Here is a 16,205-nt window from a genome sequence, read left to right as displayed (position 1 = left end):
CAATTTTGCTGAGCTGTTTTCACAAGAATGGCATATCCAAAAATTTCTCTGAATTCAGGTCAGATTTTCTTTGGCTCGAGTTGAGTAGTTAGAATACTAAAGAAAACGGATATATGAATTTAAGACAAGGTTATATAAATAAGGAATGGAAGTTGTCCCTGAAAGCCCATTATTGCGACTACACCTTTATAAACTGTAACACCTTGAAACTATTTAATTTGCACAATAACTCTGCAACATGACATTCAGCCCAAGCAAATTTTTTAGTAAATTCAGCTCCAAATAAATATCCTTCGAGAGGGGGGGAAAAAAAGGGTCAATTTTTCTTTTATTTAAATTTTTACAAACATTTCACAGAAATGGTTAAAAAGTCAGACAATTTCAGCTTACATAAACAGAACACTTACAGTGAGAAGACTTTTACATTTTTATGTAAATTTTAACTAAGTTAATATGGTTTAAAACACACCAATAAAAGGTGAAATGAATTTTACAGTTGTACTCTGTGGAAAAATCAAGAGAAATCATGGATATGTAACATTTAACTTTAAGATAGGCCCTTTCTCTTATATCTGGGATATGTAAGAGTACAAGTTCTTTCCCATGTGCCCAGCACATAGCTTTTTTGAAAGGGAAAAAAAAAACATGGTACACTGGAGTGTTGTCAAAGGAAGATCCCATTAAGCACCTGTACAGAATTTTGGAAAACTTTGGTTAACAGGAAATTGCATACTGAATATAAGTGCATAGTGTTTCCATCACCAACAGCAAAAATTATATTGCACTCCTTGTAGTTCATACAGCGATACCTCCCAGAGTTTTTACACAATTTTATTCCAAACAACCAACTGTGGAGAGTCCAGTTGGCCCTGCAGACATAAGCCACATGCACCATGGTCTCAGAAGCCAGCAGCTTCAAATAACACAGCAGGATGGCTTAAAGTTTTCATTCACTCTGCCTCATCCAACAGTCTTTGCAGATTTTTCTGAATCTATAAACAGAAGTATTGATACAATAATTATGACAAATGTCTATCTTTAGTGAACAATAAGTAGAATAAGATGTTTAAGTTATTGTTACATTAAATAAAGAGTACATTAAGCAGTTAAAGGGATCCCTTCAGAAAAACAGGTTAACCTGTTGTCTGTTTTAGAACATATTCTTAAATTGGCCTGAGCCAGTTCAGGGGCACATTAGGCCAGAGCCCATCCCTCAAACACAAAGTACAAAATAGCTATAGACTATGGTACTACTTTATTATAGCATATATTCACTATTACTTCTCCTCCTCCTCATGCATACAGTTGACTATTCTGAAATTGCCAAACCACCAAAATGGTGGGTTTTTAGGGTTGTTGGAAGAAAATCCGAGTAGGCAGAAGAAAACAGACAGACATTGAAAAAACATACAAAACACCACACAGACAAGGTCAGGTGTAAGAGTCAAGCTCAGAATGACAGATCTGTGAGGTTCCAGCACTACCCACTATGCTACTGTGCTTGAGAATTAAATGCTTACAAAAATATATGAGAGAGAGAGAGAGAGAGAGAGAGAGAGAGAGAGAGAGAGAGAGAAGATTCAAGGAAAAAAGGGTCAGGGAATGTTTTTGGTATTTATGCAAAAAAGATCAGCAGGAACAATAATTAAAATGTTCAAATATTTGTAAGATCACTTCTTAAAAGGTTTGATACTGTTTAAATATTACAAAACCATAAAAATGTACTGACCGTTTACCTCAGCGAAATTCCTGGTTTCAAAAAACTACACTGCTCTTCAATGCTATGCTTAAGATTACAAAATGAAGATTAAGACAACACCACTCAATTCTCAGTTTTATTGTGGATGTATTCAGAAAATAAGGCTTGCCTTAAATCTCCATTCAAGGGTGCATTACCATACACTTCTTTTGTTAAGTGAAGCTGTTTAAGATAAACAGTATGCTTCAGCTGTTTAGACCAACTTCACCCGTCCCCCCATTTTAATCCTACTATTACTGTATTTAATAAGTGGTACACAAAAATGTATTTCTGATCCTGTACACAACCAAGAACTTTGCACTCTACTGTATGAAAATATTTCAACTAAGAAAATTAAAAATGTTTTTTACAATATCACCTGTAACAAGTTCATATCTATAAATGTAAATAAACTGATTATTATATATAGGTTATTATTTCTCTATTATATAAAAAAATAAAAACCCAGGATGAAACAAGACTTTAGTCTGGGATGAGACATGACTTTTTCAGAGATACTTTCAAGTCCTGCAAGACGACACTTTATGCCAAGAGATTTAACCACGCCCAGGGCTGGAAATAATAGATCAAAGTAGAACATCGTAAAGAATTCAAAAACGTTGGCACGATATGCATGCAGAGCAGGGTAGAGATAATGGAAGTACCAAAAAATTAGAAAGTCTCAAAAAAATTATAGTAAAGATTGCATTAACGCAAACAAACGGAAATTACTCTGTGAAATAATGGAACAGCGAAGAGATCGAATATATTGTTCAGATTTAAACTAAGTTGGAGACTTGTAGCTCATCTAATTCTTGCTGCCATCAGGGAAAAGTAGTATTTCTTCCCAATGAAGATGCATTTCCACGAGAATTAAAAGATTTGTTTGGTGAAAGAGAAATCCACATACGCGAGCGGCAGAGATGCAAAGTGGCTGGCACATAGCGCAGGCCGGAAGGTTGGCGAGCAAAGCTAGCAGGGGGGCAAACCCCACCCCCTAGTTAATATTAATATTATTAATATGGGGTAACCAGTTTTCTACAGAGGCTGCAAATAAATAAATAAATAGAAATAGTTGATTATATAAACACTTGAAGAGAATCAATTTTTTTTTTAAAAGCAACAATGCTAGGCACTGAAAATACCTAAAGCAAAGCATGTTGAGAACATGTCAAATAAGGATGACCAAGCACTCCAAAATACCAATACTCTTTTTACGGGGGAATGCATAAAAAAAATTGATTTTTGTAATCCCCACCCCAGTTATTACCTTTTCCATTGCTTAAACCTTTATGATTTATAACAAATCAACCAAAAAAAAAAATCTGAATGAAGCGAAGTTGATATACCTTTTCAAGTTTTGCAAGGTTTGAGGTTAATTCGCCATAAACATCTGCATTTGAAGTAGACTGGGCACCAAAGCCTTGACGAAACAAGTTCCTGTTACAAGAAGATAACAAGGTTTCTATAGGCAGTAAGTAATGAGTCAAACTTGTCTGAAAATGGTAATAAAAACTCACTCATTGCTTCGATATTCTGCCGGAGTCCCCAAGGATAACAAACGTTGCTCCAGAGACATTACTTTGAAAGCCATGTAACAGGATGACAAAACTAAAATGCAAACCCTGGAACAAAACAAAAAAACCCACAGTTACAAATTAAATCTATGGAAGAACCTGTATGCAATAAACAAGTAGTATGTTAAAGCTGATTATGTATTATCTAAAGATCTGCTTATATTAACTTCTGCATTGAAAGTAACAAACTTTATCATTAAACACAAGGGATAACATTCTCAGCCTTTGACTTCGATGACTAAGAAAATCGGCAGAATACATAAACATTATGGGCGTCACAGGCCATCAATATCTGCATACAAAAGCAGTGGAGATCAGTGAAAGAGTGTCTATTTTGGGGAAAACACATTTCAAGTTAAAAAGATTTAAGATCTTTGGATGCAAAACCATATGTAGATCATCTATAATGAAAATCTCTTAGAAAATACTTTTTTCTGGTGATTGTGAAAACATTTGAGTCCTTTAAATGTTTCAGACAGACTTTTTAGTTTTATAGTCTAAAAGAATGTATTGTTTTTTTTTTTAAACTACTGTAGCACACTCTCATTGGCTCACAGTGAATAAAGTGGGGTGTCAGTGACTCCGTTCTGCTATTATAGATCATTTATAGCTTAACAGAAGCAATAACATCATTTTACTAAATACTAAACATTAGGCCTGGATAAAACTATCAAATTTTCCAATTAAAATATTTTGTGTTTAAATGAATACTGATTTTTTAAAGTCTTAAGCTTGATCTTGTGAATCTTTATCCTGCTCAATTACTATACAGTAAGTACATTTTTGCTAATCTTTGTTTTTGCTATCCAATCCAGTAGATGTTGTTAATGAGTCTGTTAAGTCTTTCTATGGAAAAAAAATGCTTTACTACTTTGCATAAAAATTGTGTGTCCTCTTTAACAGAGCTCAGTGTCTTATTAGACACTTTGTTTGTTTGAATCTGTAGCAAGTCCAAACATCTAAAAGTGTGTTGGTAAAAAAAAACACCTGGATAAAAGCAAAGCTACGTATATGTAAGCTGTGAAGTTCAGAAATTAGATTACTGATGTAACACAAACTTCAGAAATCATTTATCCCGACATTACACATAAACCTAATCTTCATAGACATCCAAACGAGTAGAGCCTAAACAGCTTTAACCAGAGATGACAGGTAATTCCAAGCTTCCATTTCATTCACCTTGTGCCAAAAAATAAAAAAAAAAACACAATCTATAGCAGTGACACGATGCAGGTTTGATGCATGCTCCCATTGTCTGTCTGGGAGCCCTTGAACTCGACACCATCGGTAATGTCACCGATGAGCTTAGCAGTGAGGCAACAACAAAGCAAGGGGATGGTGCAAAAGTGTCAAGTGCTTTTATTAAAACAGTAATCAAAACAAAAACAAAGTGTCCAATTAAAGTGCAGTGTCCAAAGTTCCAATAAATAATCCATAAAACAATTGTGAAACATGGAGGTTAAAATCCATTACAAAAAACAATCCTTTAAAACAATGAGGTTGAAACACAATGCAGGAAGCAATCCTTTAAAATACAATTCAAAGCCCGGTGTCTTCTACCTGCAGCTCCCCTACTTCGCCCCTTTGGAGTTCTTAATAGGGGAATCGCCCCACATTCAGCTGACCTTCTCTGTGCCTGCTTCAGCTGTTTGGATTGCCTCACCAATCCCTGGCTCCGGAAGGCTCCTCCGAAACAGCGACTTGAGATTTCCCCAATGACCAGGGCTCTCGCGCTGGGGAAACCAGGTCCCAAGTCCCGAGTCCCGCTGCCTTCCGTGGAGAGTCATCCACCCTTCATCACTACTCACTCCCGCTCCATGATCACTCAGCGGGAGCGACCACTACTACTTATCCCCGGGTGTCAGCCCAACACCCAGGCTCACTAATTAGCTGCATACAAGCCTGCACTCACCCGCACCAGCTTTCTCTCTCACCACTACTTCCTGCTTTCTAATGCAACCTCCGTTCGTTTCTCCTTTTTTCTTGACAGACTTGCGCTCCTATATATCAAGGGGGCATGGCAGCTGTGGCAAATCAGCGGCCCCAGGAACTATCACGGAAGTGGACAGTTTCTCACCTGTGCACTTCACCCAGAGTGAATCACCCCAAGAACCACTTAACCCACACTACCACACCCTCTCGCTAAGCCGCGAGCGCAGTGATTTATTTAAAAGTGGCCCTTTTACATGAGCTGTGGACCCACTACACCACAAGCAGTCCATCTGTAAAGCTAAGAGACCGCACTTCATGCCTCACTCAGCAAAACAAGCAGGTAATTGTTGGAATTTTCAGAGCAGTCTATGATAGAAAAGTGAGTGTGTGCTCTACTGTACCTTTAAAATCTTGAATTACTCTAAATGTCCAATAGGAGAATAAATTTGGCTAGCAATTTAGTTGAAGGGTGTCTACATGGAAATTCATAAACACAGGACAAGTTAGGTTGAGGAGCATGCACTGGTACAATGAGGTGCCACAACCACCACACGACGAAACAGCTAGGGATCCTGGTTTGCAACCCCCCAGGCAGACACTTAGTCCAGTCCCACCCTCCGGAAATGACCGAATATCTGCCCCAGCCAGGTGTTACGTAGGCACCCCTTCGCCTGGCCCGCCTATCACAGAAGTTATGCTCCAGACCCATCAGTGACAGGTGAAAATCCGCAATACAGAAAGACCATATAAACAAACTTTTTTTTAATAGTTTAAGCCTTAAAATACCCCTCCCACACGCTTTAAAACACATGTAAACTTAAAAACACTTTGTACAACACATATGTGGAGGTTGGGCTAAGGATAAGACTAACACCTCTCTATTATAAAAAAATCTTGGCAGGGAGACAATTTGACATCCTGGGAGAGACATTTTAACATCACACAAGACAAGGCAGTGAGACAGAAGGACAGCTGCTGTACAGACTTTTAAATGATCGACGCACAGAGCGACAAGCCGAACAGGCATCTTGGCAGAAGCTGATCTGTCCACTTCTGCTTAGCGTGCCTTCACAACGCAAGCAGGAGAGAGCCAAAGTGGCAGGAGCGTAGTGCACCTCCGGGGGGGTGGGGGCGCAGTTGAGCCAAGAGATCGAGGCCAGATCATCTTTGAGACACATTTTGATGACACGCAAGACTAGATATAACTTTAGGAAGCAAAACCTGTGAGACAGTGACCTTTGCACGTCACGTCCTACTTACAAACAATTTAAAAGAAGTTCACTGACATCTAACCTAGCAGGTTGTTGTAATGTTTTTGGCAGACAAACTTCAGGTGCTCCCAGCTCTTAAAATGACAAGCAGAACATGCAGCTTGCCAGCAGCAGCAAGCCAGTGTGCATTCAACCCTCAAAAGCACACCACACCAACCCAACCGAACCCTGGCGGCACAGACACGAAGTCGCAAAAGGACAACTGCGGTACACGCTTTTAAGCGATTGAAGCAAAGCGCGACAAGCACAACACACAGCTGGCCAGCAGCAAAAAAGACAGCAGCTGAAGCGATCATATTTTTTTAGCGTGCATTCAGACCCCACCTCTTCACAAAGCGAGCAGCGTTAAGTACTGCGAGAAAGATTTAACGACACCCGGGGTAGGAAATAAAGGACAAATATTGTTTTCACAAAAGTTTTAAAGTATAAATGAAGATAATCCATATGTAACAATTCCCATGAAAACAAACAAACAATCTCTTTAAATTGTTTATCAGGTAAACCAAACCCGGGGTGGAAGAGAGTGAAGAGAGCAGGGGGAGGAGCCCCCTAGTAATAAAAATATTAATAAATCCATGATGTAGCTGGGGGTTGTTAATCACTGTAGTGCCGTAACTATCAGCATTGTGGGGGACATCAATATGCCTCATTTGGGACTCTGTGAGAAACTGCTCATTCAACATAAAGTCAAACCATTGGTACCCAATTATTCTCCAAAGAGACACAGAACTGAATGAGTCCAGCCTTAGTCTCAGGTCACTGGATAGCATCCATGTCTTGCAGCCATATACAAGTCTGTTTAGGCAGACAAAACGTGTGAAACATTGAAGCAAAACTTTGATCATATATTGTAATTTCCACTTATAAATATCAAGCATTACTTGCATAAAATGAATCTCAAGAAGGACACTATTCACTTTCCTAAGGCAAGTTAAAAATGTGACATCCAAAATTTTACTTACAAGACGATGTACAGTACAAGAAGGGTGTTTAAAGTCATGGGCTGAAAAGATTTTTCTTTGGGCATAATGGACACTATTCTGCTGTGATCTATGGAGAACAACAAAAATACTGTTAGACACAAATATCAAGTACTGGGTCACCAATCCTTCTTTCCCTTTACCCCCACCCCAAAAAAAAAAAAAAAGTTACTTAAACCTACCATTCCTGTGGAAACTTTTACTTTCCGGACTCTGTCTAATATGGATATCTGCATGGACAGGAATTTGAGTACTCTTGACCACATTTAAAAAATTCTTAGTCACACCAGGGAATTCTGTCAACCAAAACACACCAAAAAAAAAAAAAAATTACCATGCCATTTTCAAATTAGGTTTACATCTATTTGTTACCTACAAAGATTTTTTTATAGTCAATGAAGCAGCAAGCAACCTTGTGAAACGAAACCAAAACTTGCTGTATTAGTCCACTAAGAGAAGAGCGTTTCTGTACACAGATTCACATTATGCAATTAAATTCAGATTTAAAAATGTTTCAAATTTTTCATGCACTACCATTATTGAAGACTTCAGCTTTACTGATTATTTTTACAAGTAGCTAGCTTCTGCACATTGAAGAGAACACACTTTACAAGTATGCTTTTCTGTTGCAAACACAGGTAACACTTATTTAGGTTCTGCAAAAATCCATCCGTTATTCATTTGCTATTGTATAAAACAGTACTAACTTACTTAGTACTTAGTCTAACTTACACTGAGTATTTAAGACACAATAGTGGTTTAGTCATGTCTGCAATGTGACCTACCAACAAAACTTTCATGTCACTCTGCCACACTGCACAATGATGAATAACCTATGTACAGTACATATGTTTTAGAAGTGTTATGAAAACCAAAGAAAGCCTTTATTATTTCTTGTACGATAAGAGTAAATGTGTAAAAGATGCATTTTTGAGGTACCCAAACTAGACTAAAGTGTTAACCAAAACATATCAAAACAGCTAGAAGGAAAAAAATAAATAAATAAATAAAAAATACTGACACTTAGGATAAATAACACTTAGATATATGTAGGTATAGCAAGATGTAATGGCTACTCTTAATCATCTTATTCAAATACTGTTTACAAAAATTAGCTCAATTCTTGTCCTTGCTTCTTTCTGTAAGCATTTTTAAAAATTTAATACCAAACATTTAGCTCTACCATACTTTGCAGTTGCACAACTTAAATTTTTAAACTATCCCCTGTACAAATTATCGTACATACATTTGCACAAATACAATGAATCTATGTAAATACAGCCAAAAAAAACAAACACACACTTGCTCCTTTTATTGACAATTGAGGCATGCTACAGTAAGTCTACAAGGCAGTGTTTCTACTCCTGCTTAGCTGTACCTTTGTCAAGTCATAAATTCATTCCTCCATTACAAATTTTCATTATCACTCACATATTTAAAAAATTAATGGAATATATGCACTACTTTAAAAATCCTAAAAGACATGGTACAATGTATTTTAGTCATGCTTTTTCAAAAACTGCACCTTTTGCTAATCTTCCTTCTGTATGAATTACTTACACTAGGGCAAAATGTCAATTATACTGTGTACTGTTTATTGTATAATTACACAAAACATTAAACGCAAGACTAAAAAAAAAATGAGCATATGGAAGACCGAGGTGCAATGTTGCCTGAACAGGGTCAGACTCTGAACAATCCTGAATATGGATTAAGTTAGATCTGAAAATGAATAAACTTTACTAAACAGGTATAACCATTATGCTTTGTAGGCAGAAATAAAGCTCTAAGTAATGAATCACTTATGTATGAAAATGCTTGGATGCCGCCAATATTAAAAGATGAATTTACAATTACACCATTATAATTATCATTTCAAATTGACTTCCAAGCATAAGTCTGACCACTCCTACAGCAACAGGAGAATTTCTTATAAATACTACATCTAGACAGAAAAAAAAATGTTTTGTCAAGGAACAGTAGGGAGATTGAACTATTTAATAAGTAACACTCATCATGAAAACAAAAGTAGATTTTACAAAACAATTACAAACCATTGTCCAATTTATCTGAACTGATCACTGCTGGACTTCAAACAAGATGTACAAACATCTCAATGATGATCAATAGAACAGGATGCACCTGAGCCAGATTTCAAGTTTAATAGCAAAGGGATAAGTAGATGATTCAGAAAAGATGTTGAGGGCAATACAGAAAGAAATCTACCTATTCTATAACTTGTCTGTCCCAGTATTGCCTATAAAACTAAACTGATGTCATTTTCTAGCTTGTCACATTGCTTGTCATAATTGTGCATGCTGGTGCACCTTCTAAGTTTGATTCTCACCTTATGCTGCATATATAGGGTGTGTATTTTCTGGGGACATCGTAAAATGTGTAAATATCTGTCCAATTAAAATATGTTCAGAAATACTGCAGGATTTCACCATAAATGTAGCCAACAGTACACATCTAATGTAGAACCAGGAGATTGTTAAAACAAAATCGTACCAAAAGGCAATGGTGTTGCTGGCAGAACTTAAATTCAAAACATAACTAAAATGTTGCCATAAATTTCATGATTTTCAGAAATATAATTGGACATGGTCCTCAATAAATATGAACACATGAATAATGAGCATGTACAATATAAACAGAAAACATCTGGGGTACCCACAATGTTCTGTTAAGGAGCAAGAGTCTATAATGATAAAATGACAAAATAATCAGCACTCCATGAAATTCTTAAAAAGTACAACAGCCTGCGATTTTCACTGGGCTATATATGCTTCACTGTGGTGGCCCCAATCACAAAGCAGCAAACCACTTTGTACATGTCCATGCTCTCAGCAGTGGGCAGATGACTTGTCCGATCATACTCACTCTCACCTTACCAATTTAGAGAGCTTTGCTGTGAATATTGTACCAAGTGTGTAATTACTATATGTTTAGCTTCTACTGTATTGAGCAAGCAGCCAAGGAGCTGGTGACTGTGGGAATGTGCCAGGACTCACCCACCCCTCCCCATCTACATTCCTCGGCTATTGTCAGTGTCTCCAGCACTGACCATGTATACATGTTCAGCTGCTTCGTTAAATTAGGATTTTTGTGTGTTTGTGCATTTTAAAGTGCTGTGGTGAATTGCCAGTGGGAAATGTGAACCTGCATTTTTTTGCGATTGTGGCTTGTGCTAAATGGGGAACTGCATCCATCAGCCTTGCTGAGCCAGTTTCTGACCACTGCAAGCGGTGCTCTTTCCCTGGCGACACCACCTTCCCTGCACAGCATCGCCACTACAGTGGCTATTGGTTTTAACAGAGTTTTCACCTATCCAAGTCAGCATCAGTCCCACATTCGGAATTCTACTGTATACATGTAATAATTTAGTTTTAAGTATAGCTAAAAGAATAAAGTGACAAAATGACTGATTGAACATTAATATACGTTTCATGTAATGGTTAGGGTTCCTACCCCACAATTCAAGAAGCCTGTACCCATTGAAGGGCTGACACCGGGGAGGTTAAAAATTTGGGCCCTGGATTGTCCACTACTCGCATAATTCCTTTTTATCTCCCGCATGACACCAAGACGACAGTGTATTTTCAAAACAGCGTAAGCATTTTGACAGAGAAAAAACAAATGCAGTCGTCATTTTGTACCGTAAAGTATAAGCCTCTGTATTAAAACTACAATAAACACACCATCTAAAATGAGTTTTTAAAAAGTTATTAGTATGAAAAGGGCAACTTCCATTAATCTTCAACTTTTAACCAACTGTATTTATCTTGTTGTTGAAGGTGAAACACGAATATGAGTACTCAGTATAGTTTAATCCCTGAAAATGAAGGCAGAAGCTTTTAAAGTGAAAAAAAATCTTCTGACTGAACTTTTTTCAGGCCAAGCCATATTCCTTTAACAAATTTAAATAGTCGAGACCACTAGACTTCTGCATTACACTCACCACTGCCAAGATGGGCATCAATTTTTGAAGACCCTTGTGGGTTTAAATAAAAAAAAACCACCACACACACACACACACAAGGTGCTATGATTTCTGAGTATGTATACAAGTGTAGTCTTTGGTGATGAATAAACTAATACTAACTCTTCCAGTGCCACATTTATTCTCTGTGCAACTGTGAAATTAGCATCTGTAGAAAATGACATACTATATTCTAATATCAGGACTCAATACTAACCTGCAACGTTTTCAAACTCGGGTGTCTGAGACCCAGAGCTTGTCGTTTCCTCTAGCTCCTGTCTTCGAGGTCTTACTGCACCATCTAAATCAGAGAAATCTGTAAAATTCTAAAAATGAAAGGAAACATTTTCAAGGTAGGCACGGTTATTCATTTAAACAAGCATTTTTGTCTAAGAGAAAATGACAAAAGCGTTTTAGCAAAAGGGTAAAATCAAAATGTACATTGTGTTAACTAGTGTGTGTTTTTCTCTCTCTAAGGACAGAATACCTTCTCTAACCTCAAAATAAAGTTACTGAAAAACATTCAACACATGACTAACTTTAGTCAGATTAGTGACTGCATCCTATCCTGCAACATTCCAGGATTGAAGAACGAAACACATACATGTCAACTGTAATTTTTTTTTACCTGAAAACAAGTCAGAAAACATTCAAAAACAGTAAGCATTTACTTAGAAAGAAAAATACATACCAAAGGTAAGGAGGTTGGGCGCTCCATTCTGAAACTACTATTGTCCGAAGATGCAACTGGGCTAGTTCCAGCACTTTTACTCTAAAAAGCAGACAGCAACTGCTTTCAGAGTTATATTTCTTGATTAACATACAAAAGTCAATTTATATTAATGGTAAATTTAAAAAAAAATCCATTTAAACTTGTGATTTCTCAGTTGTTCTAAAATACAAATACATTTCCTGATGTAATGAGCAGAAGCATTACTAACACACCAAAACTAGATGTCAGGCCACTAGATGCTCAATGAACAAACTGCAATTTGCCAAAATGTGATCAAATAATAGCTGTGCTCTTCTCCTCCTGCTAATGCCCAGGACATTCCACCCAGACAAGACAAAAATGGACTTAAATGTTATGTCCAAGAGTTCCGACACTACATACATTTCAGTATTCTTATAATCAAACACTGCATTGATTATGTTGCGTTAGGCCCCAGAGTTACCTCCTCCTCTATATTTTAAACTGCACATGCTTTAGTCCTTGTATGATGCAAGCTGCATTGCAATATAGATAAAGGATTACACGAATAACCAGTAAGTATTTGCTATGTTTTTTTCACACCAACCAGTACCTGCAATACCTTACAATAATCAACATTTTGTCCAGAATGCAGGCATTTTATTATGCAGAAGGTGGAGAGATTCTGGACTGAAAAGACCATGTGTCTACACAATAGCAATGGCTAAGGCTTGCACGATGTATAAACACTTAAGAGTAATTTGAGAAAGCTTGAAATCTAAGGGAAAGTTCTCTATACTCCCATTACGTTTTAATTTAGTATTAAGTTGGAGCAGGAGGTTTAAAGAGCATCCAGTTAGATAAGGTTATGTTTCTTGTTCACCTGAATGAGACAATGGTGTAACAGAGTTATTTGCAAATATGTGAGCCACTGTAGGAATGTCAATAAGCACAGTCATATTTGCTGAACAATGGTGAAGCGGGAGTTCCTGCCAGCCCCCCCCCCATAAAAACAGTGAATACATATATCTATGGTCCTATTCAAGCAATGGGTAAAGGACTTTAATACTTACAGAAAGGGAAGAAAAATCCACATATACCGTACAAGACAAAAGAAAACCGGTTCTCTTATCCGTGTAGAACAGTACAAAATACTGTTCAGTTCCAAAAGAATGCCAAGTATATTTGGCACTTCCCTGAATCTGCAAGCCTGATCTAGTTTATGCAAATAGTGAAGACTTTCCGGACAAACTTGAATTGGGAACATATCAAGATGGAATTCTACATTGGTAAGATTGGAAAAAATCTCCAAAAAAAAGGAAAAGCAAAATCTAGTCTACCTTGTTGCCACTGTAATCCTCACTAGAACAAACTGTATAATAGCATCATACCTCTCCCCATTTAAATGCTGTAGTTATATTTTTTAAATTAGAGATTTGTGTTTAAAATACTCACATCCAAATGAACACAGATGGACTTCAAAAACTTATAAGTTGCATCTCTGGATAACAAGGACACAAACATGTGCTGTAAAGAGAAATACATATTTTTTTCAACAACTGACATCTTACAAAAAAAAAACCAACAAAAAAACACACACAACTACAATGCTGTAGGTCACAGAGCACCTTGTAATAAGCTTCATATTAAAATCGGTCTTTAAAATTATCACTAGATCAAAAATCAATACCTGCCAAAGCACAAGGATGAAAACCAATAGACTCCACTTAGAATAAAAGAAAAATATGGTACTACAGGTGTTTGATCAGAGACTGGGTTGCTATCAAAGAACCTGTGTGTCGGGAAAGGAAGTGATTAAAAAAAAAACACAACAAATGTCAACCATGCTCCTTCTCTTTTTAAGCAGTTGGTTAACGGCGCTTTGTGAAATACCGAGACTTTACTAATCCCAAGGGGAAATTCACATAATCCAGCAGCAGTATACGGATACAAAAATTATTAAAGATTAATAAAAATCCAGGTAAAAACAGACAATAACTTTGTATAATGTTAACGTTAACACCCCCCCCCCGTGAAACTGAAGAGTTGCATAATGTGGGAGAGGAACGATCTTCTCGGTCTGTCTGGAGCAGGACAGTGACGGCAGTCTGTCGCTGAAGCTGCTCCTCTGCCTGGAGAGGACACTCTTCAGTGGATGCAGTAGATTCTCCACGATTGACAGGAGCCTGCTCAGCGCCCGTCGCTCTGCCACAGATGGCAACCTGTCCAGCTCCGTGCCTACAATAGAGCCTGCCTTCCTCACCAGTTTGTCCAGGTGTGAGACGTCCTTTATGCTGCCTCCCCAGCACACCACTGCGTAGAAGAGGGCAGATGTTGAAGGACGCCAGCCTTCTAAGAAAGTATAGTCAGCTCTGACCTTTCTTAAATTGGACTGGACTGCCAATACTGATGCTCTGTTTATCATCCAGCTGCCCTCCCAGGTATTTATAGGTCTGTACCCTCTGCACACAGTCTCCTCTGATGATCAAGGGGTCCATGAGGGGCCTGGGCCTCCTAAAATCCACCATCAGTTCCTTGGTCTTGCTGGTGTTCAGGTGTAAGTGGTAGGAGTCACACCATTTAACAAATTCCTTGATTAGCTTTCTATACTCCTCCTGCCCACTCCTGATGCAGTCCACAATAGCAGTATTGTCAGCGAACTTTTGCATGTGGCAGGACTCAGTTGTATTGGAAGTCTGATGTATATAGGCTGAACAGGACTGGAGAAAGTACAGTCCCCTGCGGCGATGGAGAGGCACACATGTAATTAAACACTCTTCTAAACTGATAAACAAATGAAAAGCTTTTATAGGAGTGGAAAAACATGTTAGAAGCCATAGCTTGGATTGTAAAACATTAGAAATTGAGTATACTTAAGTACACACACACAAAAAAAGAGGTTATATAACATTTCCTGTTACAACAGAAAAAAACACTCCCTGCTTTCATCCCACTTATTTTTTCCAAGAAAGCCAGGTTTGCATATTCCAGCAGTCTGCATTTGAAAACATATCGCAAGCAAGCAAAAAAAAAAAAAAACCCCAGACAAATCAAATTTCAGTGTTCTTGTGTTGAATCCCCCAGCCTATTAACATCTGTGTAGGTTGTATATTTCAACTGTGCCCAAGTGGGTTTCTCCGATTCTCTACACACCATTTAAAAAAAAAAAAAAGTGGTATTCACCATTTCAAATTGGCTGCGTGTGATAGGAGTATACTTATGAAACATTGCTTGTCTATTACAGGGCCGACTCCCAACGTACTGGGTTGTTACATGTCTTGTGCCTAATGCTGCTGGGATATGTGGAAAACAGCAAGAGTCTGAATTCGAAAGAGTTAAAAAATTGAATGCATGATTTCCCCTTTTGTAAAAACGTACTTATATAGTCTTACATATTTATTCTGTCAAGATGGATCTGCCAACAACATAGCTGCTAATAAACATTGTGATCTCTCCAGTCTAAGGATTAAATCATAATTTAGAACATCATGCATACATGCAGAACAATTATCTTCTATGTGGCTGTGAACACAAACGTATCACTGATGAGGCAAAAGTATTTAACATGTAAAAGTATTAGATGCCAAAAAAAAAAAGCATAACCCCTGCACAGACCCATCAAATATAACAAACTCATTTTTCAAAAGGCTCTTAAAAAGAATAAGTGTAGGTGGGTATTTACAAAAAAATCCTAATCCAATTGAAAAGCATGGTGCATTTTTAGGCATGTTTAGATAAAAAGGTAGTTACTGCCTACTACCAGTCCATGAAAAGTTGGCTATGAAGTGTTGCTGGTCGTGGAACTATACGTCAAGTTGAATAACTGAATATCATAATGTCCTGGCTTTAAAAACAGGCAGCCCATCTAATTACATTTTTTATTATTGAAAAAAATTGTTCTGCCAAAAAACCATCATGATATATTTACAACTCAAAACTCCAAGATGGAACTCCGCTTTAACAACTTATGTTCAATTTAAACAGCATTGCAAGGAGAAACCAGAAGCAGATTAACACACTTTGGGAATTCTATA

At 37.5% G+C, this 16,205-nt stretch overlaps 1 protein-coding gene across 1 annotated transcript in view; it reads right to left on the bottom strand.

Moving 5' to 3' along the window:
• Nucleotides 1–310: 310 nt before the first annotated feature.
• Nucleotides 311–16,205, bottom strand: part of LOC120532714 (GRAM domain-containing protein 2B) — a 65,759-nt gene continuing 49,864 nt past the window's right edge. The window contains exons 7-14 of the mRNA XM_039759024.1: nt 13,627–13,698; nt 12,172–12,252; nt 11,698–11,806; nt 7,681–7,794; nt 7,481–7,568; nt 3,259–3,363; nt 3,088–3,178; nt 311–992 (exon numbers count right to left, since the gene is read on the bottom strand). Coding sequence (XP_039614958.1) covers nt 951–992; nt 3,088–3,178; nt 3,259–3,363; nt 7,481–7,568; nt 7,681–7,794; nt 11,698–11,806; nt 12,172–12,252; nt 13,627–13,698 — 702 coding nt within the window. The 3' untranslated portion in view covers nt 311–950. The remainder of the gene's footprint in view (nt 993–3,087; nt 3,179–3,258; nt 3,364–7,480; nt 7,569–7,680; nt 7,795–11,697; nt 11,807–12,171; nt 12,253–13,626; nt 13,699–16,205) is intronic.

This window comes from Polypterus senegalus, chromosome 7, assembly GCF_016835505.1.
Source record: "Polypterus senegalus isolate Bchr_013 chromosome 7, ASM1683550v1, whole genome shotgun sequence".
Classification (NCBI taxonomy): domain Eukaryota; kingdom Metazoa; phylum Chordata; class Cladistia; order Polypteriformes; family Polypteridae; genus Polypterus; species Polypterus senegalus.
The sequence above is the reverse complement of the archived record's forward strand: the minus strand, read 5'-3'. Positions and strand labels throughout refer to the sequence as shown.